The sequence below is a fragment of the Gymnodraco acuticeps genome, unplaced genomic scaffold (genome assembly GCF_902827175.1).
Source record: "Gymnodraco acuticeps unplaced genomic scaffold, fGymAcu1.1, whole genome shotgun sequence".
NCBI classification, from domain to species: domain Eukaryota; kingdom Metazoa; phylum Chordata; class Actinopteri; order Perciformes; family Bathydraconidae; genus Gymnodraco; species Gymnodraco acuticeps.
This window is the reverse complement of record NW_022990377.1, coordinates 2,501-29,137: the sequence shown is the minus strand read 5'-3', so window position 1 is coordinate 29,137 and position 26,637 is coordinate 2,501. Positions and strand designations below refer to the sequence as shown.

General features: G+C 41.6%; 1 protein-coding gene across 1 annotated transcript in view; it reads left to right on the top strand.

Moving 5' to 3' along the window:
• Positions 1-1,307: 1,307 nt before the first annotated feature.
• Positions 1,308-26,637, top strand: part of LOC117551476 (sodium bicarbonate cotransporter 3-like) — a gene marked incomplete at its 3' end in the record, with an annotated part of 27,187 nt that continues 1,857 nt past the window's right edge. Inside the window, 6 exon segments of the mRNA XM_034224387.1 lie at positions 1,308-1,486; positions 17,797-17,878; positions 19,647-19,778; positions 20,175-20,313; positions 22,997-23,157; positions 23,815-24,003. Coding sequence (XP_034080278.1) covers positions 1,442-1,486; positions 17,797-17,878; positions 19,647-19,778; positions 20,175-20,313; positions 22,997-23,157; positions 23,815-24,003 — 748 coding nt within the window.

Here is a 26,637-nt window from a genome sequence, read left to right as displayed (position 1 = left end):
AGCATGGTCACATGACTTCACGTCACCACGCTAAGCTAAAGGTGGCTAATGTTGGGCTATAAAGGAACTACAGCACGGTCACATGACTTCACGTCACCACCGCTAAGCTAAAGGTGGCTAATGTTGGGCTATAAAGGAACTACAGCACGGTCACATGACTTCACGTCACCACCGCTAAGCTAAAGGAGGCTAATGTTGGGCTATGAAGGAACTACAGCACGGTCACATGACTTCACGTCACCACCGCTAAGCTAAAGGTGGCTAATGTTGGGCTATAAAGGAACTACAGCACGGTCACATGACTTCACGTCACCACCGCTAAGCTAAAGGAGGCTAATGTTGGGCTATGAAGGAACTACAGCACGGTCACATGACTTCACGTCACCACCGCTAAGCTAAAGGTGGCTAATGTTGGGCTATAAAGGAACTACAGCACGGTCACATGACTTCACGTAACCACCGCTAAGCTAAAGGAGGCTAACGTTGGGCTATGAAGGAACTACAGCACGGTCATGTCACTTTAGAGGCACTAAATACTAATATCAACCTGAAAATGACCCACTTTAATGAACAATGTGAAACATGTTCCTGCAATGATCGTTTTTTTCAGGCCCCCTGTTGTTTTAATAAGCGGCCGAACAATGATCTCATTATGTAACCAGCAGGAGGTCAAAGGTTGTTGCAAAACTTAATGAAAAGTGTAATCCTCTCACTTAATGAAAACCTGTTCATAACATCAGTTTACACATGCTTTACTTCAATATTAAATACTATATTAGTGATCGTAGGCTAATATAATAAATATCATCAGAAAATAAATTGTAAAATAATAATTGCAATTTTGTTTCTAATGATTATACGAAGTTGTAAAGAAGAATTCAATATATGTATTTATTCATTATTTTTTGTTATGTCTTTATAATATTATTTTCTTATTTATTCATGCATTTCTACATTCATTAGTTTCTCTATTGATTACATAAAATATCATATTTATTTAGTGTTATTGTATTTGTAACTTACATTTAAATTGTTTTGTCACATACAATGGGATACACAAACAGAGTTGGAACACATAAATACAAAGCCTAAAAATCTAAATAAACAACTTTACCTAAAAAACAACAGCTCATAAATACTTACTAAATAATAAATGTATTTATCAAAACAAACAGAAAATCTCCGATGCATCGTTCCGGTTTAGCTCCGCCCTCTAAACTTTCTCGCTCTCTGATTGGTGGACGCGGAAAGAGCGCTGCCACGTTAGCGGAGGAGTGAGCTGTCAATCAGTAAAAGGGGGTGGGCTCTACAGCTGGAGTTGATACATTGCAGGCGTTCTCAAAGTGTTGTGTAGAAACGTTTAGAGAGGAAGGTAACGGCCAACTCGGATTATTCATCTCCTCCCACAGGAGAGGGACTTTTAACATCTGTATTTCTGGACATGGAGGCAGATAACAGCGAGCAGATGAGACCCCTCCTCACATCTGTAAGTCCCCCCCCCCCTTAAAGGGCTTTAAATGATCTCAGAAAGTGGAGACAGAGGAGGCTTTTATCCTAACATGGAGTCAGAAAAAGCTCCAGTTTGAATCGTCTGGTTTGTTGGTTTAGGTGTAGCTTTAGATCAGCTGGTTTCACACCGAGTGCTTCTGTTGTTGAGGGACCACGCTTCTGCCAGGAAGTGAAGTAATGATGCGTTTCCCCATCAGGAGTCAACTGTGCGATACACATCTAGAAGCAGCTGATTCCTGGGGTTGGGCTCATTAGAGAGACGTTGTTTTGAATTCTTAATCGGACTCTTATCTGACTGAGTTAGCGTCTATGTTTGTATTAGGCATGCTTCACATCCATTCAGCAGAAGGAGAGACAGGATGGTTTCAACACATCCTAATCCTCCAATCAGAATCATGCTAGAGGATGACACTATAGTGACCAGCGGTAACTATTCACTCAAGTACAATCTTTAAAGGTTCATTCCAAAGATTAAAAGGTTTTATTGTCATATGCAGAAGTGGGAGAAGTACTCAGATCTTGTACTTGAGTTAAAGTAGAAGTACTCAGATCATGTACTTGAGTAAAATAAGAAGTACTCAGATCTTGTACTTGAGTAAAAGTAGTAGTACTCAGATCTTGTACTTGAGTAAAAGTAGAAGTACTCAGATCTTGTACTTGAGTTAGAGTAGAAGTACTCAGATCATGTACTTGAGTAAAATAAGAAGTACTCAGATCTTGTACTTGAGTAAAAGTAGAAGTACTCAGATCTTGTACTTGAGTAAAAGTAGAAGTACACAGATATTGTACTTGAGTAAAAGTAGAAGTACTCAGATATTGTACTTCAGTACAAGTAGAAGTACTCAGATATTGTACTTGAGTAAAAGTAGAAGTACTCAGATCTTGTACTTGAGTAAAAGTAGAAGTACTCAGATCTTGGACTTGAGTAAAAGTAGAAGTACTCAGATATTGTACTTGAGTAGAATTAGTCAGATCTTGTACTTGAGTAAAAGTAGAAGTACTCAGATCTTGTACTTGAGTAAAAGTAGAAGTACTCAGCTCTTGTACTTGAGTCAAAGTAGAAGTAGTCAGATCTTGTACTTGAGTAAAAGTAGGGTAGGGCTGTGCGATTATGGCAAAAATCATAATCACGATTATTTGGTCAATAATTGATATCACGATTATTTTGACGATTATTCATTGACCATTTATTGAACTTTAAAACAAATAATATTTTACCAATAAACAAGATCAATAAATGTGTTGGAGCGCACTTCCAAAACCATACTAAACATATATTAATATGATAAATAAAAATAAATTAGACCAAAAATAAATGAAATCAAACATGTTGCAGTGCACTGTCACAACCTACTGAACACTCCTTAACATATAGCCAACATGTTGGTAAAACATATTCAACATATTCCACTCAGTTAAACGTTGAAGGCTGGCCAACCGTCATGGTCCAGAAGTAACAGGAAATACATGTTGAACTACAATTTAAGACCAAATAAAAATGTTTTGGCCACCATGGCAAATGCTGGTAGGGCTGCTCATGTCATCTCTTAAAGATTTTTTGCAAGAAACACCAGCCTGTTTACATGGTCTGGTTTCAGAGATGAGCGCAGGCAGGTGACGATATTGCCACCTGTACTGAAGACCCTCTCTGAAGAGGAACTTGTGGCAGTGCTGCCACATATGACACAGGAAAAAAAAGAAAAGACTCTGAAGAACCCTTTCTTTGCCATTATATAAAAATAGTGTTGCTACAAAAGTATAAATTAGGCTTACTAATAAGACAACTCAGATCTGAAGCTACACAGTAATCTGCTGCAGCAACAGTGCAATAAAAAAGACAACATTAATAGAATCAAACCCATTTTTTTGTTGCATTTTATTAGAGTATAAAAAGAAATGCCTTTAAAATAGGATGCAAGCAACACTAGTTTCTGAACTGATAGACTATAATCAATTTAAACAGAACAGATCTTAATGTTTGCATTCTTATACCATTTTGTACAATAATTATCATGAATAAATTCAAACAAACTAAAACTTACAGCAGATTAATAACGGTATCTAAATTGAGTTTTTATTATATCAAAAATCTGTTGAAATGCTGCTGTTATTTTTACTGTCCCACAAAAGCGCGTCGCAGCCTCCAGGAAAGCTTCTTTCATAACTTCGCCGTCTTCGAAAGACTTCATGTGTTTCGCAAGAACGTGACTGACACGGTAAGATGCTCTGGTAGCAGCCTTGCTCTTGTTGTTGGGCCTGGTGGAAATGGACTGCTGTGCATTTAGCTGTGCTCTCAGGCCCCTCCCCTTTTGGAGCGTAGGGCAGAATTAGGAGGGAATTCCGTCTCGTAGCGTTTGTGCACTGTTTTGAAATGCCGCTCCTAAATTACCCTTCTTCGATAAAGCCACGCTCGCATTGCAGATGAGACAGATGGACTTTGAATTGGAATAGATACAAAAATAATCATCCTCCCACTTGGAGTGAAAATTATATATTTTGGGCTTTTTTGCTTCTGCCATAATTGCGGTCTTGTGTGTGTGCGGACTGTCACTCCTGTTGACCATCCATGCTGTTGACACGGACAACGTCAGCGAACTAGTGCACTGCTCACCAGCCACGCCCGGACACATGGGGTGAGGCCGGCCAATCACAAAGCTTTGATGCGTTCAAGTGCATTATTCTGGCACGGGAACATTATGTTACAGGACATTAACGATAAAACAGAATATTGTTGTTCTATTTTTAGACACATCTCGCGATCGACTGGGAATCTCCCCGCGATCCTTCTTTTTAACTAGTTGCTGCTCTTGTTCTGACATCTTCGCTTGCGCTGAACACTCACAACACATGTCACTCCCACGTGGCCGAGTGGGCTTTTAGGGAGGGGCGAAAGCGCACCCAGCAAAATAATCGTATTTTGTCAATTATGCTGTTTTCCTAATCGTCGCAAGCCATAATCGTAATCGCGACTAAAATACGATTAATTGCACAGCCCTAACTCAGATCTTGTACTTGAGTAAAAGTAGAAGTACTCCGATCTTGTACTTGAGTAAAAGTAGAAGTACTCAGATCTTGTACTTGAGTAAAAGTAGAAGTACTCAGATCTTGTACTTGAGTAAAAGTAGAAGTACTCAGATCTTGTACTTGAGTAAAAGTAGAAGTACTCAGATCTTGTATTTGAGTAAAAGTAGAAGTACTCCGATCTTGTACTTGAGTAAAAGTAGAAGTACTCAGATCTTGTACTTGAGTAAAAGTAGAAGTACTCAGATCTTGTACTTGAGGTAAAAGTAGAAGTACTCAGATCTTGTACTTGAGTAAAAGTAGAAGTACTCAGATCTTGTACTTGAGTAAAAGTAGAAGTACTCAGCTCTTGTACTTGAGTAAAAGTAGAAGTACTCAGGTCTTGTACTTGAGTAAAAGTAGAAGTACTCAGATATTGTACTTGAGTAAAAGTAGAAGTACTCAGGTCTTGTACTTGAGTAAAAGTAGAAGTACTCAGATCTTGTACTTGAGTAAAAGTAGAAGTACTCAGCTCTTGTACTTGAGTAAAAGTAGAAGTACTCAGGTCTTGTACTTGAGTAAAAGTAGAAGTACTCAGATCTTGTACTTGAGTAAAAGTAGAAGTACTCAGATCTTGTACTTGAGTAAAAGTAGAAGTACTCAGCTCTTGTACTTGAGTAAAAGTAGAAGTACTCAGATCTTGTACTTGAGTAAAAGTAGAAGTACTCAGATCTTGTACTTGAGTAAAAGTAGAAGTACTCAGATCTTGTACTTGAGTAAAAGTAGAAGTACTCAGGTCTTGTACTTGAGTAAAAGTAGAAGTACTCAGATATTGTACTTGAGTAAAAGTGGAAGTACTCAGATCTTGTACTTGAGTAAAAGTAGAAGTACTCAGATCTTGTACTTGAGTAAAAGTAGAAGTACTCAGATCTTGTACTTGAGTAAAAGTAGAAGTACTCAGATCTTGTACTTGAGTAAAAGTAGAAGTACCAGAGTGTAGGAATACTCTGTTACAGTAAAAGTCCTGCATTCAAAATGTTCCTCAAGTGAAAGTAGAAAAGTATTCTCATCAAAATATAGTGAAAGTAGCGACAGTAAAAGTAGTCGTTGTGCAGATTGGTCCATTTCAGAATAATATATATGATATGTTTTATAATGATTGATCATGAAAGTGTTCTCAAAGCTGGTGAAGGAGCAGCTAGTTTGAATGACTTTGTATTCTGCAGGGTAGCTGGTGGATTTACTCCAGGTGGAACTAAAGTCTGATTCAACACTTGATTAGATTTCACATCATTCATCCACATCTGTGAAGTCACTAAATGTATTAAATACATTTAGTGGAGTAGAAGTACACAGTAGCAGAACATGGAAGTACTCAAGTACAAGTACCTCTAAATTGTCCGAAAGTACAGCACTAGAGTAAATGTACTTCGTTACTTCCCACCTCTGCTTTTTCTTACAATTGATCTTCTTTAAATGTTTATGTACGCACCCCCGTCCTCGTATATTGCACCTGGTTCTGCTGCGTGATGGTGATGCAGGGAAGTACGTGGGCCTTGTTTGAATTCCCTTTCAGAGCAGCTTTTAGCAGCTTAAAGGCACACCAGGGGTCTCTTATTAAAACACGGATACAGTTAGTTTGCAGAATGTGTGTTTCCTCCTCTGCTCCGATTACAAACTAGGGATTAAAGCAGGTTGATGATCACAACCAGTGTTTCCCAAATGATGGGGAGGGTAACATGTGGACTAATTAAATTGAATGAAATTGTTGTTCTTTGACAAAATACACACATTTTATTTTTTTTATAATTTCAGCAAAATTCAGGGTGTTTTCTTTGCAATTTTTGTTGTTGTACATTACTACGTTTTTAATTATGAATGTTTCTTTTGTTTTAAATATAACGTTTGATGTCTGTTACATATCCGAGTTTGTCTCTCACAAATGTAGAGTTTTTCATGTAATATTCCCCCTCTCACTTGGCTCTGTACTTTCTTTATTCCCTCACTATGGCCTCAATACGCCGTCCTATGAAAGGCATCATTACCTTTTATTATAATTAAACATCTCTCATAAAACATCTGTGATGATGAGGACACAACTCAACTAAATATATATCAACGTTTCAGCAGTCTTTAGACATTTTAAAGCAGGAGTGATACTTCGTCGAACTCTGATTAGCGTACCTCCAGCTTCTTGTTAGTTGGTGTTTTTATCACAGCGTTCAATCTGCCGCTGACTTCCTGTGTGAGGTGAAGCTTTTCTCTGCATGCACTGAAGCTGTGAGCGATGGAGCTCATTGTTCGAAGGGGAAGTGGAAGCGGTTTCACCTCGACAGTAAAACTATGTTAATGAGGCTCTTTGATGCAAAGCAGCAGCATGAGGTCAGGGCGGTTTCAGAGACAGACAGTAATCTGTCCTAAAACGAACTGCAGAAGATCAAATGAAGGGTCTACTCTGATATCTTCCAGCTGATTTAAACAGCTAACAATTGTATTTATTATTGGATAATCTGACAATGATCTCCAAATCAAATGTCATATATATATATATATTGTGTGTGACAGAAACATTTTTAGGGGCACTTCAAACAGTGAATCTCTGCACAACAGAAGTGCACAGCTTGAGTCGCAGCACCTGTGTGTACAGGTGAGGGCTGTGGAGGCGCCCAGGTGACTCGGTAACTTCAGTAACCCTATCCTCGGGGGGGGGGGAGAAACACAGTGGAAACACTGTCAGCTGGGAAACAGAGGAAATGTAAACTGTACTGAAGAAGAAGTATATTATGTGCTGGCTTTACTTTAGACTCTTCTTCTGTTGCATGTAAAACTGTGGGATTCCTCCATGTGATTTTGGATTATTGCAGAATATAATCTCTTAGTCAAACAAACGTTTCTGATTCTTACACGTTTAGTTCAGCAGGATAATCTCCATATATTAACACCACTTTAGGATTTGTGATTTATGTTGGGCTATAAAGAAACTACAGCACGGTCACATGACTTCACACTTCACGTCACCACCGCTAAGCTAAAGGTGGCTAATGTTGGGCTATAAAGAAACTACAGCACGGTCACATGACTTCACGTCACCACCGCTAAGCTAAAGGAGGCTAATGTTGGGCTATAAAGGAACTACAGCACGGTCACATGACTTCACCACCGCTAAGCTAAAGGAGGCTAATGTTGGGCTATAAAGGAACTACAGCACGGTCACATGACTTCACCTCACCACCGCTAAGCTAAAGGCGGCTAATGTTGGGCTATAAAGGAACTACAGCACGGTCACATGACTTCACCTCACCACCGCTAAGCTAAAGGAGGCTAATGTTGGGCTATAAAGGAACTACAGCACGGTCACATGACTTCACCTCACCACCGCTAAGCTAAAGGCGGCTAATGTTGGGCTATAAAGGAACTACAGCACGGTCACATGACTTCACGTCACCACCGCTAAGCTAAAGGCGGCTAATGTTGGGCTATAAAGGAACTACAGCACGGTCACATGACTTCACCTCACCACCGCTAAGCTAAAGGAGGCTAATGTTGGGCTATAAAGGAACTACAGCACGGTCACATGACTTCACGTCACCACCGCTAAGCTAAAGGCGGCTAATGTTGGGCGTGATGCCGTTTAGTCGTATCATATAGACACTTGTTAGCAACCTCCGTTTTTAAATCCACCAGTGGGGTATTTACTCAAGTATTTGACGTTGTAGTACAAAAACATATTTTTATGCTAACAACCAGGCAGGTGCAGAGGATGTTAGAGGGGAAGGAGCCCAAATACTGCACACTGTAATATGACGGACACATCTTGATAATGTCTGAACTTGAGTTGTTCCTGTAGCTTAAATCAGTGATTACTGACACAACTGCAGATGTGGGCGTTGTTACAGAGGTCTGGTAAAACAGGCCTGAAAGTGTGTGTGTGTGTGTGTGTGTGTGTGTGTGTGTGTGTGTGTGTGTGTGTGTGTGTGTGTGGTGTGTGTGTGTGTGTGTGTGTGTGTGTGTGTGTGTGTGTTGTGTGTGTGTGTGTGTGTGTGTGTGTGTGTGTGTGTGTGTGTGGTGTGTGTGTGTGTGTGTGTGGGTGTGTGTGTGTGTGTGTGTGTGTGTGTGTGTGTGTGTGTGTGTGTGTGTGTGTGTGTGTGTGTGTGTGTGTGTGTGTGTGTGTGTGTGTGTGTGTGTGTGTGTGTGTGTGTGTGTGTGTGTGTGGTGTTGTGTGTGTGTGTGTGTGTGTGTGTGTGTGTGTGTGTGTGTGTGTGTGTGTGTGTGTGTGTGTGTGTGTGTGTGTGTGTGTGTGTGTCTCATGTGGAAGCCATTTGCCTGCAGCCGGCCTGCTGTATCTCATGATCCGACACCAGCCTTTTCATCCTCCCGCTGTCTCCATGACACCAGAAACACAATGATGGACTCATGCGCTGAATTACATCTGAGCTAACAGGAAGCGGACGTCAAAATAACGCCCCTAGCAGCAGCTGCAGAATTAAAGGGATAATTATTTGTAAAATATGTAGTACGGATGTCACAATACCAGAAATGTATATTTGATATCAATACAATTTCTCCATACTGATATATACCACGGTGCATACAAAACAATCCTGTGTACTTGAACGAACAGTATACTGTAAGCGTAATGGTTTTTGTTAGGAAGCTAAACAGGCCATAATATCTCTTTTAATACATATACATATATTTACATATTATTACAGTCTTTATTCTACCATACAGGATGTAATCCTACTTTCTCTGTCATATTCTATATTTATGAATATATTTTTCTTGCACCATCTTCTCTTTTGCACAATTTGATTTCCTTTACGTTTAGTATACTGTATGTTGCATTGCTGGAGGACACTGGGTCTTCAGATTATCAAAATGACACTATTGCTGAACGTCTTTTACTGAAATACATCATTGCATTCTGGGTATTGTGCCGTTTACGTTCGTCTATTTTCGTACTTTCTTTCTCTAAAACATACTTAACTGGAACTATAAACTCTCTCTCTGTGTGTGTGTGTGTGTGTGTGTGTGTGTGTGTGTGTGTGTGTGTGTGTGTGTGTGTGTGGTGTGTGTGTGTGTGTGTGTGTGTGTGTGTGTGTGTGTGTGTGTGTGTGTGTGTGTGTGTGTGTGTGTGTGTGTGTGTGGTGTGTGTGTTGTGTGTGTGTGTGTGTGTGTGGTGTGTGTGTGTGTGTGTGTGTGTGTGTGTGTGTGTGTGTGTGTGTGTGTGTGTGTGTGTGTGTGTGTGTGTGTGTGTGTGTGTGTGTGTGTGTGTGTGTGTGTGTGTGTGTGTGTGTGTGTGTGTTGTGTGTGTGTGTGTGTGTGTGTGTGTGTGTGTGTGTGTGTGTGTGTGTGTGTGCTATATATGGGAGTGAGGGCACAACCAGAAGACACCTCTTTGCTCTCTGGGGAGGCAAATCAGATTTTATTTGTACTACGTGTGCAGGGCCGGCCCTGACCAATTTGCTGCCCTAGGCAAGATTTTAGCTGGCGCCCCCCCCCCCCCCCCCAAAAAAGTTAAAAGCATCAATCTGGTGCACTTTGAGAGCAACATTAGGAAATCTATGGATACATCTCTCAGCACCCAGATGAAACAGAACTCTAAGCAGATTTTCTTTTTCTTTATGGATATTTTACAAATCACTCTCCTTTCAAACTGTATTCTTGTTTATTAATAACAACTTTTTTGTACTGTCATATAGTATTTTATACCTGTTTTTCACCTATTCTCTTATTTTTTTATAACTATAATGATCATATAAAGGTGTGCCTTTACCTCACTGAGCTGAGGTTATCAGAGCCGCTCAGTCTTTCAGGAGAGAGCTCTCTAAAGCTCTCCCCCCCGCGGCCGCTTACACAGTAAATTCCAATGTTAATAAAAGCACACAGAAGCTGTGTACGTTTTTTGGGAGTTTGATTTATTTTTAAATTAACACAAATATAAAATTAAAACCTATAATTGCACACTAAAACCATTATTTAAAAAAAAAGAACAATTCACATAAACCTCTGGTTTTTACTGGGGCAGTTCAACTTGATTTGGGGGGGGGGTAGTTTATATGCGTAGTTCTGTTACTATAAGATAATAAGATGTACTTTGTTGATCCAAAATTGGGAAATTGTCCATCCATCCATCCATCTTCTCCCGCTTATCCGTGGTCGGGTCGCGGGGGTAGCAGTTCCAGCAGAGAGCCCCAAACTTTCTTTTCCCTGGCGACATCAACCAGCTCTGACTGGGGGATCCCAAGGCGCTCCCAGGCCAGCGAAGAGATATAATCCCTCCACCTGGTCCTAGGTCTACCCCTTGGTCTCTTCCCAGCTGGACGTGCCTGGAACACCTCCCTAGGGAGGCGCCCAGGTGGCATCCTAACTAGGTGCCCGAACCACCTCAACTGGCTCCTTTCGACGCGAAGGAGGAGCGGCTCAACTCCGAGTCCCTCCCTGATGACCGAACTTCTCACCTTATCCCTAAGGGAGACACCAGCCACCCTGCGGAGAAAACCCATCTCGGCCGCTTGTATCCGCGATCTCGTTCTTTCGGTCATGACCCATCCTTCATGACCATAGGTGAGGGTAGGAACGAAAATGGCCCGGAAGACAGAGAGCTTTGCCTTCTGGCTCAGCTCCCTTTTCATCACAACGGTGCGGTAAAGCGACTGCAGTACCGCTCCCGCTGCTCCGATTCTCCGGCCCATCTCACGCTCCATTGTTCCCTCACTCGAGAACAAGACCCCGAGATACTTGAACTCCTTCACTTGGGGTAAGGACTCATTCCCTACTTGGAGTGGACAGTCCATCGGTTTCCTGCTGAGAACCATGGCCTCAGATTTGGAGGTGCTGATCCTCATCCCAGCCGCTTCACACTCGGTTGCGAACCGATCCAGTGAGTGCTGAAGGTCGCAGACCGATGAAGCCATTAGAACCACATCATCTGCAAAAAGCAGTGGTGCAATCCTTAGTCCACCGAACTGCAGACCCCCTCCCCCATGACTACGCCTCGAAATCCGATCCATGTATATTACAAACAGGATTGGTGACAAAGCGCAGCCCTGGCGGAGGCCAACCCTCACCGGAAATGGGTCCACCTTACTGCCGAGAACCCGGACACAGCTCTCGCTTTGGGAGTACAGAGATTGGATGGCCCTGAGTAGAGACCCCCTCACCCCATACTCCCGCAGCACCTCCCACAGTAACTCCCCTGGGAACTCGGTCATACGCCTTCTCCAAGTCTACAAAACACATGTAGACCGGATAAGCGTACTCCCAGGCCCCCTCCAGGATCCTTGCGAGAGTAAAAAGCTGATCCGTCGTTCCACGACCAGGACGGAATCCGCATTGTTCCTCCTCAATCTGAGGTTCGACAATCGGCCTGACCCTCCTTTCGAGTACCTTAGAGTAAACTTTCCCGGGGAGGCTGAGTAGTGTGATGCCTCTGTAATTGGCACACACCCTCTGATCCCCCTTTTTAAAAAGGGGAACCACCACCCCGGTCTGCCACTCCTTCGGTACTTGTTAAATTGTGTTGTTATGAAATAAAAAAAATAAAAAAAATGTATTTCTAATTTTTTTTTTCTTTTTTTCTCCCCAATTTTCGGCGCCCCCTATGGGTTGATGCGCCCTTAGCATTCGCCTATACTGCCTATGCCGAGGGCCGGCCCTGACCGTGTGTGTGTGTGTCCCTTTTGATATGTCAATAACTTTTACGTTATCTTTCTTCTTATGCTGGAGCTTTTTTTAGAAGTCATCCTGAAAGTGGAAAAACAAACTTTGTTTTGTGCAACTTGCTGCAGAGTTTACTGCAACTGTAAGAGGGTTATTAATTAAACACAGAAAAGTGGAATCCGGCATTCACATAGATCTGTATTTGTACTGCGGTTCTGGAGATGATCTGGTCCAGTTTGATGGTGTTTGAATACGTAAGAAGAGCGGTTTAATCGATCTGTTCAGGTGTCAACAAATAGCTGTATCTCAGCAGTGTCATATTTTAGAGGAAGTGAGTGTTCACATTTCTCAGCTCACATCAGTCTTTGGCAGTGTTGACCTCCTTCTTTATGACAATGTACTGAAAAATCAACATCAGTGAAACCACCACCGATTGTTTGACATTTATCCTGAACATCTACAGTGTTGTTTACCATGTGACATCAGGAGGATCGGAGGACAGGTGTGAGAAGGTATCCGGTAGTTTCAGTGAACCTTGATGTGCAGACTTGTTATCATCAGTCATTCGTAGCATAAGGGCGGCTAAAAATGACACTGCAATGATGACACAGCTGATTTCCACCCAGTCTTTCTGTAGAAATAGCATATTGCTTTGTTGGCTGGAAAGATAAACAATTAGCGGAAACTACCATATCCGGTTGGCTGGTCATTACGTGGAATTTGACTAGGGACTTGACTTTTGACTTGTTAGTCTTGACTTTGGACTTTACCTTAAATTTAAACACTTGACTTTTGACATGTTGGTCATTGATTGATTGATTGAACATTTTATTAACAGATTGCAGAATGGGTACAGTACAGCTCAATACACACAATTGTTAAGGGGATGCAGACCAGAAAAATACTTTCGTCTTGTTCACATCAGGGTCCCCCATTTAATTCATCATAACATATATGACATACATGACATACAGATAGACAGTACTGTTACATCTAGACATTTATGACATACCAGATCTACAAATATACAGTACTGTTTGTGAGTATAAAAAGAGTCTAAAAAGAGAATATATACATTGAGGGGGGGGTGGGAAACTGTATATTGTAGGGGGTTGGGTTTGGACATTTACAGGGGCCAGTTTCGAATTGCAGTCTCCCGTAGGTGCTCTTTTAGAGAGGTTTTGAAGGTGGGTAGTGATTCACATTCCTTTACAGCTGTGGGTAGGGCGTTCCACATTGTTGTGGCATAATTGCGAAACGTGTTTCGTCCCTTGTTTGAGCCAAATCTGGGTTTAACATGATTTGTGGAGCTCAGAAGCCAAGACCAAGACTTGGCTTCTGACTTGTTGATCTTGGCTTCTGACTTGTTGATCTTGGCTTCTGACTTGTTGATCTTCACTTCTTGATCTTGGCTTCTGACTTGTTGATCTTGGCTTCTGACTTGTTGATCTTGGCTTCTGACTTGTTGATCTTGGCTTCTGACTTGTTGATCTTCACTTCTTGATCTTGGCTTCTGACTTGTTGATCTTGGCTTCTGACTTGTTGATCTTGGCTTCTGACTTGTTGATCTTGGCTTCTGACTTGTTGATCTTCACTTCTGACTTCTTGATCTTGGCTTCTGACTTGTTGATATTGGCTTCTGACTTGTTGATATTGATTTCTGACTTGTTGGTCTTGGCTTCTGACTTGTTGATCTTGGCTTGTGACTTGTTGATCTTGGCTTCTGACTTGTTGATCTTGGCTTCTGACTTGTTGATCTTGGCTTCTGACTTGTTGATCTTGGCTTCTGACTTGTTGATCTTGGCTTCTGACTTGTTAATCTTGGCTTCTGACTTGTTGGTCTTGGCTTCTGACTTGTTGGTCTTGGCTTCTGACTTGTTGATCTTGGCTTGTGACTTGTTGATCTTGGCTTGTGACTTGTTGATATTGGCTTCTGACTTGTTGGTCTTGGCTTCTGACTTGTTAATCTTGGCTTCTGACTTGTTGATCTTGGCTTGTGACTTGTTGATCTTGGCTTGTGACTTGTTGATATTGGCTTGTGACTTGTTGATCTTGGCTTGTGACTTGTTGATCTTGGCTTGTGACTTGTTGATATTGGCTTCTGACTTGTTGATCTTGGCTTCTGACTTGTTGATCTTGGCTTCTGACTTGTTGATCTTGGCTTCTGACTTGTTGATCTTGGCTTCTGACTTGTTGATCTTGGCTTCTGACTTGTTGGTCTTGGCTTCTGACTTGTTGTTCTTGGCTTCTGACTTGTTGATCTTGGCTTCTGACTTGTTGATCTTGGCTTCTGACTTGTTGATCTTGGCTTCTGACTTGTTGATCTTGGCTTCTGACTTGTTGATCTTGGCTTCTGACTTGTTGGTCTTGGCTTCTGACTTGTAGTTCTTGGCTTCTGACTTGTTGATCTTGGCTTCTGACTTGTTGGTCTTGGCTTCTGACTTGTTAATCTTGGCTTCTGACTTGTTGATCTTGGCTTCTGACTTGTTGATCTTGGCTTCAGACTTGTTGATCTTGGCTTCTGACTTGTTGATATTGGCTTCTGACTTGTTGATCTTGGCTTCTGAGTTGTTGGTCTTGGCTTCTGACTTGTTGATCTTGGCTTCAGACTTGTTGGTCTTGGCTTCTGACTTGTTAATCTTGGCTTCTGACTTGTTGATCTTGGCTTCTGACTTGTTGATCTTGGCTTCAGACTTGTTGATCTTGGCTTCTGACTTGTTGATATTGGCTTCTGACTTGTTGATCTTGGCTTCTGAGTTGTTGGTCTTGGCTTCTGACTTGTTGATCTTGGCTTCAGACTTGTTGGTCTTGGCTTCTGACTTGTTGATCTTGGCTTCTGACTTGTTGATCTTGGCTTCTGACTTGTTGATCTTGGCTTCTGACTTGTTGATCTTGGCTTCTGACTTGTTAATCTTGGCTTCTGAGTTGTTGGTCTTGGCTTCTGACTTGTTGGTCTTGGCTTCTGACTTGTTGATCTTGGCTTCTGACTTGTTGATCTTGGCTTCTGACTTGTTGGTCTTGGCTTCTGACTTGTTGATCTTGGCTTCTGACTTGTTGGTATTGGCTTCTGACTTGTTGGTCTTGGCTTCTCACTTGTTGTCATTGGCTTCTGACTTGTTGTTCTTGGCTTCTGACTTGTTGATCTTGGCTTTTGACTTGAACTGGAATTGGCCCTTTTTTTAGTCCTGACTCGAAAGCTTTGTTTTTTTTTTTGGGACTTGACTAGGACATGTTGGCCTTCTTTTGGCATTTTTTGTTCTGGACTTTAAACTTTTCACTTCTGTCTCGGGACTTGGCACTTCTTTAGTCCTGACTTGAACATTGTTGGTTCTCTATTGGGACTTGAATATGACTTATTGATCTTGAATTGGGCCTTGGTGGACTTGACTTAGAACTTGTTGTTCTTGTCTTGACTTTTGACTTGATGATCTTGAACTGGAATTGGCACTTTATTAGTCTTTACTTGAAACGTTTTGGTTCTCTATTGGGAATTGACTAAAACTTGTTGGCCTTTACTTGGAACTTTTTGGTTGACTTGACTATGTGTTGTTGGTCTTGACTTGGGTCTTATATTGTTACTTGTTTGACCTAAATTGGCACTTTTTAGTGTTGACTTGGACCTTTCTTGACTGAAAACTTCATGACCTCAAGTTTGGTATCGATTTAGAGCTTGTAGGTCTTCACGTGGGACTTGTTAGTATTGACTCGGACTCTTTTCCTCCACAGCTCTACAATATAATAGTTGTTAGTGCAGTACGAGCAGTTAAAGTACTTTATGTTGTTCCATTTAACTTTCAGATTTTGTGTTTTTGTTCAGATATGAGAAGCATTCATTCAGACTCCGCCTCCTGTTTTTTCTTTTTCTTTTCCTGTTTCTCCTCCTCTCCTCCCGTTTCTGCAGCCTGTTGTTATACTTAACATTACTCCTAAGAGACTAGTATTACCTGGGGACCTTTTGTAATCATTTGTATAATTATATAAAAAAACATAAAGAGGACATATTCAATATAAAAAAAGATAATAATAGAAAACATATCCGGCTGATGTTCAGGTGTATATCAGTAAGTAGTGTCTCTACTTTAAAGAGTCCTCTCCTGCTAATGTTCAGGTGTATATCAGTAAGTAGTGTCTCTACTTTAAAGAGTCCTCTCCTGCTGATGTTCAGGTGTATATCAGTAAGTAGTGTCTCTACTTTAAAGAGTCCTCTCCTGCTGATGTTCAGGTGTATATCAGTAAGTAGTGTCTCTACTTTAAAGAGTCCTCTCCTGCTGATGTTCAGGTGTATATCAGTATGTAGTGTCTCTACTTTAAAAAGTCCTCTCCTGCTGATGTTCAGGTGTATATCAGTATGTAGTGTCTCTACTTTAAAGAGTCCTCTCCTGTTGATGTTCAGGTGTATATCAGTAAGTAGTGTCTCTACTTTAAAGAGTCCTCTCCTGCTGATGTTCAGGTGTATATCAGTATGTAGTGTCTCTACTTTAAAGAGTCCTCTCCTGCTGATGTTCAGGTGTATATCAGTATGTAGTGTCTCTACTTTAAAGAGTCCTCTCCTGCTGATGTTCAGGTGTATATCAGTATGTAGTGTATCTACTTTAAAGAGTCCTCTCCTGCTGATGTCCAGGTGTATATCAGTAAGTAGTGTCTCTACTTTAAAGAGTGTTATTTTTTCCAATTGTTGCAGCCCTAATAATTCTCTTTATTTAATACTTATACGAAGTAGTATTGTATTTCAATATAAACACATCAGGAAGTCAAAGGCAGTGTATTTGAATGCACTGAGGTTAATCGCTGCTGGTGAGGATTTAGTGCCGGATTTGATCAGATTCCTCTGGGGCACTTTTTATTTTTAGCCTCTTTTTAAACGGAATGTGTCGACCACATTATCTCCCCGAGGCTTTTCCTTCTGCAGTCAATACCTTCTTTGTTTTATCTTCTCTATTTTCTCTGCTGCACGTCTTACTCGGGTTTCAGAAAGCTTCTAAACCATTGACTATCAGATGTGTAAAACCGTTTGTCTTATATTTATTCTCACACTTTTCAACCTTGTTGTTTTTAGCACTTGTTTAGACATTTATTGGACATCTGTTTCAAGTTATTCTTCACATATCTATGGACATTTTGAACATATCTTTGGAGATTTTGAACATATCTTTGGACATTTTGAACATATCTATGGAGATTTTGAACATATCTTTGGACATTTTGAACATATCTTTGAACATTTTGAACATATCTTTGGACATTTTGAACATATCTTTGGACATTTTGAACATATCTTTGGACATTTTGAACATATCTTTGGACATTTTGAACATATCTTTCATGAATATCTCAATGATTTTTTTTCTGACTTTCTTCACATATGTATCTCTGAAATGTATTGTGTAATTTTCACATTTCTTTTGAGCATACTTAATATTGATTTTTTTTTCTGATTTTTTTTCACTGATTTTTTCTTATATTTGACAATTTTCACATCTTTCTTGGATTTATTTAGCTTTTTTTTTTTACAATCTGTCATTACTTTTTTAAGATTGTAGGTTTAGAAAACGCCTGTCCAGCTTTTCCGTTCAAAAATAATTATTCCAAGTTTAATTTTCCATTTGTTCGTCTGTGTGTGTGCAGGGAATCGATGAGGAGGCGGTGCTGGACCAGGGGAATACCAGCTCCACCCTCTACACCAACTTTGAGAAGGAAGAACTGGAGAGTGAGACACACACACACACACACACACACACTCTGATACACTAAATACAGTGGTGTAGGCACGTCATATTTCTGTGTAGGACCCTGAAGGCAGCATCTCCCTGGTCCAATGGGATTTCTCCGTCTAATTTTGGATTATGTCCGAAAATAATCTCTGGTTCAAACAAAAGTTTATGATGCTTAAACGTTTAGTTCAGCAGGATAATCTCCACATATTAACACCACTTTATGATTCCTGAAGTAAAAAGCAAAAACGTTGAGCTATAAAGGAACTACAGCACGGTGACATGACTTCACGTCACCACCGCTAAGCTAAAGGAGGCTAATGTTGGGCTATAAAGGAACTACAGCACGGTCACATGACTTCACGTCACCACCGCTAAGCTAAAGGAGGCTAATGTTGGGCTTTAAAGGAACTACAGCACGGTCACATGACTTCACGTCACCACCGCTAAGCTAAAGGAGGCTAATGTTGGGTGTTACGTTCCCTTCTAAATCTAGGGGGTACAAAGGGAAGTAACAACACACCAGGATGACCAAGCACGACAAAAAGGAGAGAAAACCGATCTCTGAGTAACGATCCAGTCGTTTAATGAACAAACATGAACACGGCTCACCAGCCAACTTGCAAAACAACTCTAGCTACAAAACTATATGCTGGAGACATGGACACCACGCTGCACACATCCAGCCCGGGGAGAAGGGGGGAGAGAGAGACAGCAACCTTCCTCCTGTCCTATATGGAGGCCCTGATTGGGGATTGGGAGCACCTGGGGAGAGGCTGCACCTGAGGACAATCAGGCTGCACCTGGGGAGTCAGAGGGAGAGAGAGAAAAACACACACGACCACACAAACACTACGGCACGTAACATTGGGCTATAAAGGAACTACAGCACGGTCACATGACTTCACGTCAGCACCGCTAAGCTAAAGGAGGCTAATGTTGGGCTATAAAGGAACTACAGCACGGTCACATGACTTCACCTCACCACCGCTAAGCTAAAGGTGGCTAATGTTGGGCTATAAAGGAACTACAGCACGGTCACATGACTTCACGTCACCACCGCTAAGCTAAAGGAGGCTAATGTTGGGCTATAAAGGAACTACAGCACGGTCACATGACTTCACGTCACCACCTCTAAGCTAAAGGAGGCTAATGTTGGGCTATAAAGGAACTACAGCACGGTCACATGACTTCACGTCACCACCGCTAAGCTAGAGGTGGCTAATGTTGGGCTATAAAGGAACTACAGCACGGTCACATGACTTCACGTCACCACCGCTAAGCTAAAGGTGGCTAATGTTGGGCTATAAAGGAACTACAGCACGGTCACATGACTTCACGTCTCCACCGCTAAGCTAAAGGAGGCTAATGCTGGGCTATAAAGGAACTACAACACGGTCCCATGACTTCACGTCTCCACCGCTAAGCTAAAGGAGGCTAATGCTGGGATATAAAGGAACTACAGCACGGTCACATGACTTCACATCTCCACCGCTAAGCTAAAGGCGGCTAATGTTGGGCTATAAAGGAACTGTTAGCAACCTCTGTGTTTAAATCCACCAGTGGGATATTTACTGAAGTTTTGATATCGTAGAACAAAGCGTTAAAATCTCTTTTGTTAACCACAGACCACATTTCAGGATAACAACCAAAAACACATTCAGAAAACCGTTGACCTCCAGATGAGTTAACCTGAAGTGGGGAAAATGCTGAGTCGTGTCAGGGTTCGGGACTCATTCCCGCCCCTCTCTCTTCCCCCTGCAGGTCACAGAGCCGTGTACGTGGGCGTCCATGTTCCTCTGGGGCGAGAGAGTCGCCGGCGGCACCGTCACCGAGGACACCGACATCACCGGAAACGCAGGGACCGCTCCGACGGGCAAGAGTCGCCATCAAACGGTGCGTCCAGTATTTAAACACACCCACACACATATTTTCTCTGCATTTACTTACACAAATATTATTGTCTGATTTGTATTAAATAAAATTATTAAATGTTCTGAAAATGTTTTAATATTATTTCAGACTTTCTTTTGACTTCTTCACTCAACTGAGTTTTTTTTTTCACTGATATTTATTTCACTGATATTTATTCAACAATATTCACATATTTTTGGACTTCTTTCCTGGATTTATTTGGTTGTTTTTATTAACATATTCTCGGAAATGTTCCACATATGTTTTCTTACATTGTTCACACATCTATTTGACATTAAAAAAAAAAAAAAATCCGGACACTATTTGTACTCTTTTCACATATTTCCTCTGAAATACTGTGACATTATGTTCCTGCAGACACGCCGTCCCAGAGGGTGCAGTTCATCCTGGGGACGGAGGACGGAGACGAGGAGCACATTCCCCACGACCTGTTCACCGAACTGGACGAGATCACCTTCAGAGACGGAGACTTCCAGGAGTGGAAGGAGACAGCCAGGCGAGGACACACTCTTTAATTTACACGACTTTATTCACATGTACACTGCAGTGTCATGTCGCATGTCCACCTGGGCGCCTCCTTAGGGAGGTGTTCCAGGCACGTCCAGCTGGGAAGAGACCAAGGGGTAGACCTAGGACCAGGTGGAGGGATTATATCTCTTCGCTGGCCTGGGAGCGCCTTGGGACCCCCCAGTCAGAGCTGGTTGATGTCGCCAGGGAAAAGAAAGTTTGGGGCTCTCTGCTGGAACTGCTACCCCCGCGACCCGACCACGGATAAGCGGGAGAAGATGGATGGATGGATGGAAATCAGAATTAAAATCAGGCTCATTGCCAAGTAGACGTTAAAGTTTGCTTTGGAGTGTAAGTGAGGGATAATGTGCAGCGAGGCGGTCATTAATGAAAACCCACGCTGGGTGTTTTATTTCTCATGAGCAGGATCCCCATGCTTATTACACAGCCACATACTAAATAAAACAATGTTAGATGATGTTAATTGAAAAGGATGTTATTGATTTAAAAATGATCCTATTGCTTCTGCTAAGAAAAAACAGCAGCACTGATTGAGGTTTTCTGTAACTGTCCATTCTCAGATTCAGGTTTATCACCAGGTCGGTTACGAGGTTAGCTACGAGGAATTTGACTTGATGTCGTGGTGCATAAATAAAAGTAAAACAAAAATGTAAAACACAGAGAACTATTATTAAGAAAACTATAATAACATAAAAAATATAGTAAAATATAGCAGTATTTACATTGAAATAGAAAAAAGTCAAATTCTGAGAAAAAGTCAAATTCTTACAAATATCTAATTCTGAGTAATAAGCAACATTTCGAGTGCAAAAATTAAATTCTGACAAAAAAGTCAAATATCGAGTAAAAAAGTCAAATTCTGACGAATTAACTAATTCTAAGAAAAAAATCTAATTCTGAGAAAAAAATCTAATTCTGAGAAAAAAGTGAAATTTCAAGTAAAAAAGTCAAATCTGAGAAAAATGTCAAATTCTGACAAAAACAGTAATCTAGTAATTTCCTCTAATTCACCAAAAGTAAGCGTAACGCCAAAATATAGCAGTATTTACATTGAAATAGAAAAAATTCTAATTCTGAGAAAAAGTCAAATTCAGAGTAATACGTAAGTAAGAAAATAAAATGTTGACAAAAAAAAGATTCTGACATAGAAGTCAAATATTGAGTGAAAAATACAATTCTGACAAAAAAACTAATTATAAGAAAAAAATCTAATTCTGACAAAAAAGTGAAAATCTTAAAAAACTCAACATCTGAGAAAAAAAGTCAAATTTCGAGTAAGAAAATCTAATTCTGACAAAAAAACTAGTCGAGTAATTTCCTCTAATTTCGCCAAAAGTAAGCATCTTTTCAGAATCAGGTTTATCTCCAGGTCGGTTGACACGTACGAGGAATCTGACTTTATGTCGTGGTGCAGAAATAAAAGTAAAACAAAATGTAAAACACAGATAGAGAACTATTTTAAGAACACTATAAAAACATACAAAAAAATGGATGTCCTTAAACCCTGCAGAGCCCAGACAGTTTACTACAGCGGGGGAAATAAGAATCTTCAGCCTGGATAAGAAAATGAATACTATTGCATTTCGCCTGTGCTGCGTCACACGGTACGATAACACTTTAATGGCCAGATCAAGTCTGAAATGCTCCTTGCATCACAGCGTGTAACATCAACAGACACAACACATGAACAACAAACACAACAGCAGGATCAGTGAGAGATGCTCAAAGAGCCTTCAGCGTGCATCTGATCTGGATTCAGAATCAGAAAACCTTTATTAGTCCCACAGAGGGGACATGTACGATGTTACTGCAGAAAAGAGCCACAGACAGCTTAATGTTACTTGGTGTGTCCCCGGTGTGTCCCCGGTGTGTCCCCGGTGTGTCCCCGGTGTGTCCCGGTGTGTCCCGGTGTGTGTGTCCGGTGTGTGTCCGGTGTGTGTCCGGTGTGTGTCCCCGGTGTGTCCCCAGCGTGTCCCCGGTGTGTCAGGAGACTCTCAAAGTGTCAGGAAATAAACCCCTCTCTCTTTTCCTCCGTACCCACATCTCTAAAAACGGGGAACAACGGAGCTGATCCAGATTTGCTGCGTCATGACAACATCACTAAAATGTGGGCGGGCTTTACCCCCACGGTCCAATCAGAAACGTTGCTGTCAGAAACAATGAGACGTGTTCTGGAAGTGATACGGTCTGTATTTACATTAGCATGCTAACACTCAGAGCTAACCTGTACTGGAGAGAGTGTGTGTGAAGAAGCAGGAAATCAAAAGGAAGTCACCTTGTGGTAAACCTGAGAGAGAAAGTGTTTGAGCTCCATCCTGTTTCAGAGAGAATCCTTGATGTGGTTTGAAACATGATATGGAGTTTCATCACGGCAGCATTTAACTGTATCTCCGGTAGTATTCTGAGCAGGCATTAGCTCCACCTCCTCTTTTTTCAATCTACTGACCCAGAATCAGCGCTTTGGTAACGGGGCTGGAATAGAGGGATATGAGGGATTTCCAAAATGCATGATCTTTTATTTTTTTTGAGCAAAACACTTCGTAGACATGTTTTGTATATATTTGCATATATCTGAGACCCATGCCTAAAAACAGCATGACAGGAGACCTTTGAAGCTGTCGCGTGAAGGTAGATCTGTGCGGTGTTTCCAGGTGGCTGAAGTTCGAGGAGGACGTGGAGGCCGGGGGCGAGCGCTGGAGTAAACCCTACGTGGCGACGCTGTCTCTCCACAGCCTGTTCGAGCTGCGCTCCTGCATCCTGCACGGCACCGTGCTGCTGGACATGAGGGCGGGCGGCATCGAGGAGATCGCAGGTCTCACACCCTGCTATATCTTTTATTCTAACCTTTTATGCTCTTAACCTTTTTTTTTATATTGCCATATTTTAGGTATCTTTTCATTTTATCTGTTTTATTATTTTCTCCTTATAGCTTTGTGAAGCACCTTGAGGTGACGCTGTTTTTAAAGTTTTTTATTTTGATGTTATTATAGTTTTCTTAAAATAGTTTACTCGAAATTTCCCTTTTTTTACTCAGAATTAGATTTCTTTAAGACTTACACTTTTTCTTGAAATTCCCTTTTTTTACTCTTTCTTTAAGAATTTAACTTTTTCTCAGAATTTGACTTTTTTTTCAAAATGTCACTTTTTTACTCGAAATGTCATTTTCTTCAGAATTGGACATTCAGTGCCCAAACCCTGCATTCATAAAACACTCAGGTTAAATATACATACATTTTACTATATTTTGTATTAATTTGTTGTGTTATTATAGTTTTCTTAAAATAGTTCCAAGTCAAAACACAGGGATTTTAGTGTCTGCAGACCATTGACATGCACTATAGACCTACAGGAGAGGGAACGGCACAGAAACCGAAAGCAGGGCCTCTTTAAGTGTTGTCAGAGATCTGGACCAGTCTCTCTGAATATCTCTTGGAGTTAAAGCAGATTTGAACGCGCCTCCTCTCTACAGACATGGTGATTGACAGCATGCTGGCGTCGGGTCAGCTGGAGGAGGCGGTCAGGGAGAAGGTGAAGGAGACCATGATGCGGCGCCACCACCATCAGAGTGAGAAGAAGCTGAGCAACCGCATCCCGCTGGTCCGCTCCTTCGCCGACATCGGAAAGAAACACTCCGACACTCATCTGCTGGAGCGAAACGGTGAGGATTGATTGGAGAAGTACCAAGTCGTCCATCTTTTGGAGGGTAGTAGAAACCTCACCTGTGGATTTCAGCTGACAGTGAGCGGAGTAGCCGTTAGTGTTTCACTTTAACGTTTTAAACCTGGTGGGAAGGCTCTGTGAGGATGCAGCCATGGGATTACATCTTAAATGAGAGAGACTTAGAAACATCAGCAAGAGATGCTGAATGCGCGGAGGAAATACAGGAGCCACTACACTGGCAATATGATTTGAAACGGGTAATATCGCAGTATATGTACATCTGCTGGAGCGAAACGCTGAGGGCTTCTGTTCCTCTGCAGGTCTGACGACGTGCAGTGGAGTCAGTCAGGAGTCCTGCTTCGGTAATGTAGAGCAGCGGTTCCCAACCTTTGTTGTCTCGTGTCCCCCTTGAGCTGGTCGCCATTCTATAAGAACCCCCTCACTCGTCTGTGATGATTTGCCAACTTTTGTTCTTGTATTAAACCCTTTGTAATCATTTTCAACCCAACTGCTCCTTGGATGAAAATCAGTTGCATAACTCACCCTTAACACAAATGCATTTAAACTTGACATTTATCCTCATTGTCAGTGAAAATAATAATATTAAGACTCACTTCTAGCAGTTTCAACATCTTTTGTTAAGACTAGAGCTTCTAATGACACTCTTGAGCTGGTCTTTCATAAGCTTTGATAGTTCTGGGGGCGGGACACCAGGCTTATGAAAATTGATACCCTCCTGTTGGGGGGTCGAACCTGACCGATTTACTACTTTCATCAATCATAATTTCGATTGCATTAAGGCTTCATGATATCCTTCACAGTAGAGATTTGAACATATGAAATTGCTGATCACCACTTTCATTGAAATTTGGATGATTTAGTCAACTTTGATCAAAACAGACCGCCATAAAGAAATGGAATTAGTAACCATCCGGATCAGATAAAACACACACACACACACACACACACACACACACACAACCATAACAATTTGACACATTTCCCGCTCTTATGTGCCCCTCCCCCCACATGGATCACACCTGGCACACCAATACATGTTCAGTGTCTGTTCTCTGTACATTGACTGCAGTTCTTCATGTATACCAGTAGTCTGATACAATATGTTCAGTTTGAAAGGGTGTTAAAGGACATTTGGTGATGATTAATGTTTTTTATGTTAATGTAATAGCAGTTAAAACAGGACCGGTCAAATTTGACCTCGAACACCAAAGTAAGGGGGGGGGGGAACGGAGGCAACAGGAGGGTTATAAAAATGTTTTGTGTGGAAATATATTGCAATCCCTAATCTTTCTACGTACCCCCTGCAACCCCCTCAAGTTCCCCCAGGGGTCCCCGTACCCCCGGTTGGGAACCACTGAGTAGAGGAATCATTGATTGGATGAAATACAGGAACCACTAACTGGGAATAGGATTCAACAGTTCATATTTCAGTACTACAGATACTGGGAGCAGAGCATTAGCTGTCTTACCTCGGTCCGGATGACTCTATAGTCGTTAAACCTGTAACTCTGAAGGTCCTGACGTTCCAGATAGTTATCATTTAATGTATTAAATTGCCGACAGGTGTAGAGACTAAGTAACAGCAGAGAGGACAGACAGATTTCACAGTGACCGTTCTTCTCTTAATTCATACGGACAGATGTCATTAATTAGCTTTTATATTTAAATAACGCTCCTCTGTTTCTGCCCAGAGCTTCTCCTTGTAAGAGAGTTCGGACGCAAACAGCTGACTGCTGACCGGGAAAACTGACGGCCGTCGCTGCTGTTTCTATACCGCTGTTCCCATTCCCTATTGATTCAACAAACTAAAATTACACATATAAAATGGGAGTAATATTGTTGTGTTATAACAGATTTGTTATCATAATTATCAGGTCGTGTTCAATGGAACGTAGAATCTACTTCTCTTCATCATCCAGTTGCTGTGCCTCTCGTGTTGTTTCTAAGAACTCCTTCAGTGTTTTTTGGTTTGCTGATTGGTCAAGCTAACGGTGTGACTGCAGGGTCTCTGATTGGTGCATCGTGTCGAAGAGACTCCACATCAGGGGGGTCCAAACTTTTTTCACAGGGGGCAACATACAAAAAAACATACAAAGGGCTGGGCCTGGAGGTTTATCGCCTCATAAGTGAAGTTATAAGTTAGCTAAATCAATCAAATGTGGGACGATTAGGTTCTTGCTTTAAGAATAAAGCTGCATACATCACAGCTCTCCAGAGGGTGTCGTGTATTCAGTCAGCAGCTCATTCATTAAAACGGAAGCAGATGAAATATGAAGGGCATATTTCAAGCTAAGATTTGTTTGAAAATGTTTTCAACTTCATTTGACAGAATTTATTTGAAAAGTGAGCTTTTCGAGAGGGTCGCGGACCTGTTTGGAGTGGGTCGCGGACCCGTTACGAGAGGGTCGCGGACCCGTTACGAGAGGGTCGCGGACCCGTTTGGAGTGGGTCGCGGACCCGTTACGAGAGGGTCGCGGACCCGTTTCGAGAGGGTCGCGGATCCGTTACGAGAGGGTCGCGGAACCGTTACGAGAGGGTCGCGGACCCGTTTGGAGTGGGTCGCGGACCCGTTTCGAGAGGGTCGCGGACCCGTTTCGAGTGGGTCGCGGAC